Source organism: Tasmannia lanceolata, unplaced genomic scaffold (genome assembly GCF_043159265.1).
Source record: "Tasmannia lanceolata isolate RefF3 unplaced genomic scaffold, GAP_Taslan_0.1 ptg000013l, whole genome shotgun sequence".
Lineage (NCBI taxonomy): Eukaryota > Viridiplantae > Streptophyta > Magnoliopsida > Canellales > Winteraceae > Tasmannia > Tasmannia lanceolata.
The window spans coordinates 50523700-50529171 of NW_027518690.1; the positions used below are offsets into that span (position 1 = coordinate 50523700).

Consider the following 5472-nt stretch of genomic DNA (forward strand, 5'->3'; position numbering starts at 1 on the left):
CAAATGATAAACCTTGCAAATGACACGGTACAAAAAATGTGTCGACATGCCCACATTAAGTCTGACACTTCTAACGGTTCATTTAAAAGTGTCGGCTAAATCATTGCTGAAAATATACCCAATAAATTATCAAAAAAAGCAGCAAGATATCGTCAAAACTACTTCTGATGCTAAAATTACAAGCTCGAATACTCGTATACCAACAACGCAAGAGCAATTCTTCTTGATTTTCTAACTAATAACCAATCCATTTAATTCTAATGTTCCCGTTACACATATGAGAAACAACTTTGAAAACTTTTCCTGCAAAATTAAACGGAATGCAAGTACAGTTCAGAAATCAAAGCATTTAAGATTTTCCATCATATATTTCGTGATCAGGAACACCTATAATAAAGATTATCCAAAAACTCAACGAAGAAAAATGACGAAGAGAATTGTTCCTGACAACATGGTAAACAGCAATAGTTTAGATTACTCAAAATCCTTACCTGAAAAAGAAAGCCCACATTATCAAATACAAAAGGAGAAGAAACTCATTCAACCTCACTTCCAACTATTGGGCCAAAACCCATGTACGCCGTATCCCGTCTTCCAATTATCCAAGTAAATCACCTTCCTCACCGCCCAGAAAGACACTAAAATCGCCACGAACATAAAAACCCTCTGCACCTTCACATTCCTCACATAAACCAGAAAATGTGTCACAAAACCCAACATCAACCCCACAACAGTGTACAAAAACCCTATCGCAAACCCCTCGGCTCCAAGCTGCATCCCTGAACCCTGATAAAAGAACACAAGCCTAGTCGGATCGTTCCGATCAGTCATGAACATAGGCATCTTCCTAATTATATTATGCATCGCACCAGAAACACTGAAGAAATAAACGAAAATCGCAAAAGACAACCAAATTTTCGGATCATGTAAAAGAGTTTCCCCTGCAATAATCCTCTTCACAATGAAAGGCGAGGAAATCACCAAACAAAGGACAAGGAAAAGAATCTGATTCCGGGAGAAAAGCGGCGGGCGAATAATCGGACCGACTGTCTGTTTAGTTTTTGACTCGACAAACTCGGCCATGGACTCAGCGAGTCGGGCGAAATCGCTCTGATCCATGGGATCGGAGTCTTTAGGGTTTTGAACATCGGGACCGACATGGCGAATGTGAGGGAGGGAATTGACGGAGAAGAGGCCGAAGGAGGATTGAGATTCTTTGAATTCGAGATCGCAGAAGAATACTTTGGATTTGGAAGGGAGATTTTGGTTGTGAGAGATGTAGGATTGGGAGATTAGGGCAAACTCGTGGCGGAGTTCTTGGAGGTGGAGATCGGGTTTATCGCGGAGTTGTTCGGCATCGAAGAAGATTAGAAGGGAGTAAGAGCGAGGTGGAGTGGCGAGGAATCGGCTGAGGGAGTGGTCGTCGAGGTGGATTATGCCGGATTTGGATCGGGATTGGAGGTGGAGGAGTTCTGCGACTCGGTCGGAATCGGATTCTGAGGAAGAGGGTTTGACGAGAAAGGGGGAGAGGAGGAGGGAGAGGAGGAGGAGAGAATAGCAGGAGATTGCCATGAAGACTTTTTTGCGCAGAGGGTCTTTGGGAGAGACGAGAGTAAGTGTGGCAGAGATCGTCAAGGCTATTTATTTTGAGAAAGAAATAAGAAAATGAGTTTAGGACGCTAAGTAGGACGGCAAAGCCGTGACAGCCACTACATACTGCTCGCCCCTCACGTGGGCCATATCTTACACTTTTGTTGCTTAAGTACGTGGCGATGAGGGAATGGCAGTCAGGTTCTGTAAATCTCCTCGTGTGTTCTGCTAGTGTTGACTCTGGTGTTCGCTATTGCACGCTGATGGCGTGTGCGTGGGGCACTTATATGGGCTCGTGGGCCGACCATAGATAGTGGGCTTTGAAGGCCAACCCACAGGCTAAGATTCGGGCCTAGCTTTTGTAATCCGGACTATTTCTATATTTGTTATAATTCTTGTGTTTGGTTGCACAGAAGCCGGGATGGCTTGGGTTTTGCTTGGCATTTGGGTGTGAATGTGTGATCCCTTTTTGAATGGAACAAAAATCATAAAGAGAAGGTCTTCTTCTCTCTGCAGAGGAGAAAAAAAAATTAACACCCTCCAAATTCTCTCAATTCTTATTTCTCCCTAAGTATCAAAAGAAAAACAAATCAAAGTTGAGATGAAACCAGTAGAGGGAAAGGTCTTTTTACAGCTGAATTTCAGATGCAAGTGGAATTTACAATACCAGAAATTATATGGTGGCCGACCGTCAAGTCCCTTGTAGGTGGTACGATGGAAGTACCATATTTGATATTTGATCCAACAGCAGCCTCTTAAAAAGTGGTCTGCTGTTGGATCAAATATGCGGTACCGCTAGTATGGTACATGAGGGTCGGGCACCATATAAAAAGGGGTTATTTACTGTTACATGCTGCAAATTTGAAAAAATAACGAGAAAATGTTGACTTTTGAAAAAACTCTAAGAAATGCTATTTTATTAAAAAATTGACTTTTTAGGACGAAAATACCCCTAACCTTACTATATCTTTCTCTTCTTTGTTTTTACACTTTTTTACTTTTACTTTCAAGTTTTACAGTTTCATTTCTAGGTTTTACTCCGACCCTTTTTGTGTGAAACGGCCCATTTTCCGGCGATAGAAGCCTTCTTCTCCGGCGAAACATCTTCATTTCTCCGACATATGCTCATTTGTCTTGAGAGGGTAGAAGGAGTTCTCTAGAGACGCCCCTTTCTCATTTTCTTTTTCCTCCTCCAAATATCCAAAATCTCATTATCTTTGTAAGTATTTCCACTTTTCTATTTTGTAATCCTATAACTTTGATTTTTTATTGGACATATTTTTGCCTCTCTCAGTCTAGGGTTTGTAATATTTTTCTATGGTTTATAATCTTCTCATTCATCTAGACATTTGGCACTTTCTTTTATTGGGTTTGTCATGCTGAGGTCTTGTGGCTTCTACAGAAGGAAACTAATATCAGTTTATTTGTGGCTCTTGATTTTGTGGGTTTGGGGAGAAGGGAGAATCCAATGATTCATAATGGATTTTGAACCATATTGTTTGGTCTTCCGGGTTCTAGGAGAGAAACCCACCTCTTGCCTTGGTTTTTTGGAGAAATGTATGATTGGTTTTGATCCCTGTTCTTTTTTATTTGGGATAAATACATTTACACCCCCTCTAGTTTCTGACACATCCACTTCGACCCTGTAGTTTAAAAAGTGACAAAGACATCCCCTCTAGTTTCAATTTGTTTAAGGTTTGCCCCCCAACTGAAGGTTCGTCCATAGATTGAAGGGTTAGGATGATCCGATGGAGTTGATTTTTTGGGCACACCCTATCTATGTCAGGACCCATCAAATGAACGCTTTGGATCATCCAAATAATGTGGGCCCATACCCGAATCCAAACACTACCAAACGCTTTGGATTCGGGTATGGGCCCACATTATTTGGATGATCCAAAGCGTTCATTTGATGGGTCCTGACATAGATAGGGTGTGCCCAAAAAATCAGATCCATCGGATCATCCTAACCCTTCAATCTATGGACAAACCTTCAGCTGGGGGGCAAACCTTAATCAAATTGAAACTAGAGGGGATGTCTTTGTCACTTTTTAAACTACAGGGGTCGAAGTGGATGTGTCAGAAACTAAAGGGGGTGTAAATGTATTTATCCCTTTTTATTTTTATTTGTATATTATAAGAAAGGAAAGGAACCCAATTTTCTATTCAATCTAGGAGAGTGAAACCCATTTATTTATTTATTTTGTTTTGAGAAAGAAAGCCCACCTCTTTTTATTTTCTATACAAAGAAGGAATCCCAATTTGATCCTTGCACTTTTCTTGCTTGTTGGGTTCTGGATCCCCCCCCTTTTTTTTTTTTTTCTTTGTTTTAAGAAAGAAACCCAATTTTCTATATATATATATATATATATATATATATATATATATATATATATATATATATAGATAGAGAGAGAGAGAGAGAAGGGTTCCTAAGGGTGCCCTCATATAGCTTATATGAGGTGGCTCTTTCAAAACATAAGGGCCCCACATTGTTAGGATGATCCGAAGCATTCATTTGAAAGGCCACATCATAGATATGGTGTGTACAAAAAATCAGCTCCATTGGATCATCCTAACACCTCCAAAAGTAGGGGCAAAAATGGATAGACACATTTTGTCCACAAATCTGCCCATTTTTGCCCCCACTTTTGGAGGGGTTAGGATGATCCAATGGAGCTGATTTTTTGTACACACCCTATCTATGATGTGGCCTTTCAAATGAATGCTTCAGATCATCCTAACAATGTGGGCCCCCTATGTTTTGAAAGAGCCACCGCAGGTAAGCTTATATGAGGGCACCTGCAGGAACTGTATTCTCATATATATATATATATATATATATATATATATATATATATATAATTCTGTGTTTTAAGTTTCTCATTAGTGTATGCGAAGCTTTTTGAATTCTCCCCTTAAATATGTAAGCATTGCTTGTGCAGGCACAATGTCTTCTTTTCAAATGGTGGATGAAGCTTCAGATCTCCCCCATTTGCCCCATATTGTACATAGAGAAGTCTTGTGAGGGATTCTGAGGATCAACAACTATGCCTTTCTTCAAATCCAAGAGCACCGATCGATTGGTGTTTATATCGTCATGTGAGCAGAGGAAGAAAATAGAATGGGAAGATGAGAAGGAGAAATTGGATTATGGACATGTTGAGAAACCCCATTTGATAATTTTTTGTTGTGTTATTGTGGCTAATGAAAAACTCTGGTACCTCTCTTAACTTCTAAACTTCTAAAAGAGATGCTATGGCTCGTCATATGTTTATCATTTTTGTGCTATCCAATGGAAATCAAATGATTAGTTATTTTCAGAGAGGACAAAATCTTCATGCTAGAATTTGTAAAACTACCTTGTTTCGATTGCAAGAGTCTTAGGTCCAAGGTAGGTGATCTTTACCACCGTCTGATCTTTGAACGAGGTCTACTTGACCGAAGGCAAAAAGAGTTCCGAATGTTACTGGAATTCAAAATTTTAGTTGAAGCCAAAACGTCTTAGTCAAACAAAAAAACAGTTAATTGAAGCCAAACAGGTGGTAATCGAAGGCAAAAAATATTTCTCGAAGCTAAAAATTGCTTGGTCGAAGCAAAAAAAATTAATTCCAAATGTTACTGAAATTCAAAAGTTTTAGTCGCACCCAAAAACATGTTAGTCGAAGCAAAAAATAGTTATTTGAAGCCTAAAAAAATTTAATCGAAGTGAAAAACACAACAGTGAATGCTACTGGAAACATATTTTTGGCTTCGAATAACCTTTTTTCCATTCGAGTACTTGTTTTTGCGTCGGGAATGAGAAAAAAAGTTATTCGAAGCCTAAAAAAATTAGTTGAAGCGAAAAACACAAATGCAAATGTTACTGAACACATTTTTTTG

At 39.3% G+C, this 5472-nt stretch overlaps 1 protein-coding gene across 1 annotated transcript; it reads right to left on the bottom strand.

Moving 5' to 3' along the window:
- Positions 1–340: 340 nt before the first annotated feature.
- LOC143890507 (Oligosaccharyltransferase complex/magnesium transporter family protein) lies at positions 341–1626 on the bottom strand. The gene has a single exon (XM_077395222.1). The coding sequence runs from the start codon at positions 1570–1572 to the stop codon at positions 547–549; it is 1026 nt and encodes a 341-aa protein (XP_077251337.1). The 5' UTR covers positions 1573–1626; the 3' UTR covers positions 341–546.
- Between the last annotated feature and the right edge of the window lie 3846 nt (positions 1627–5472).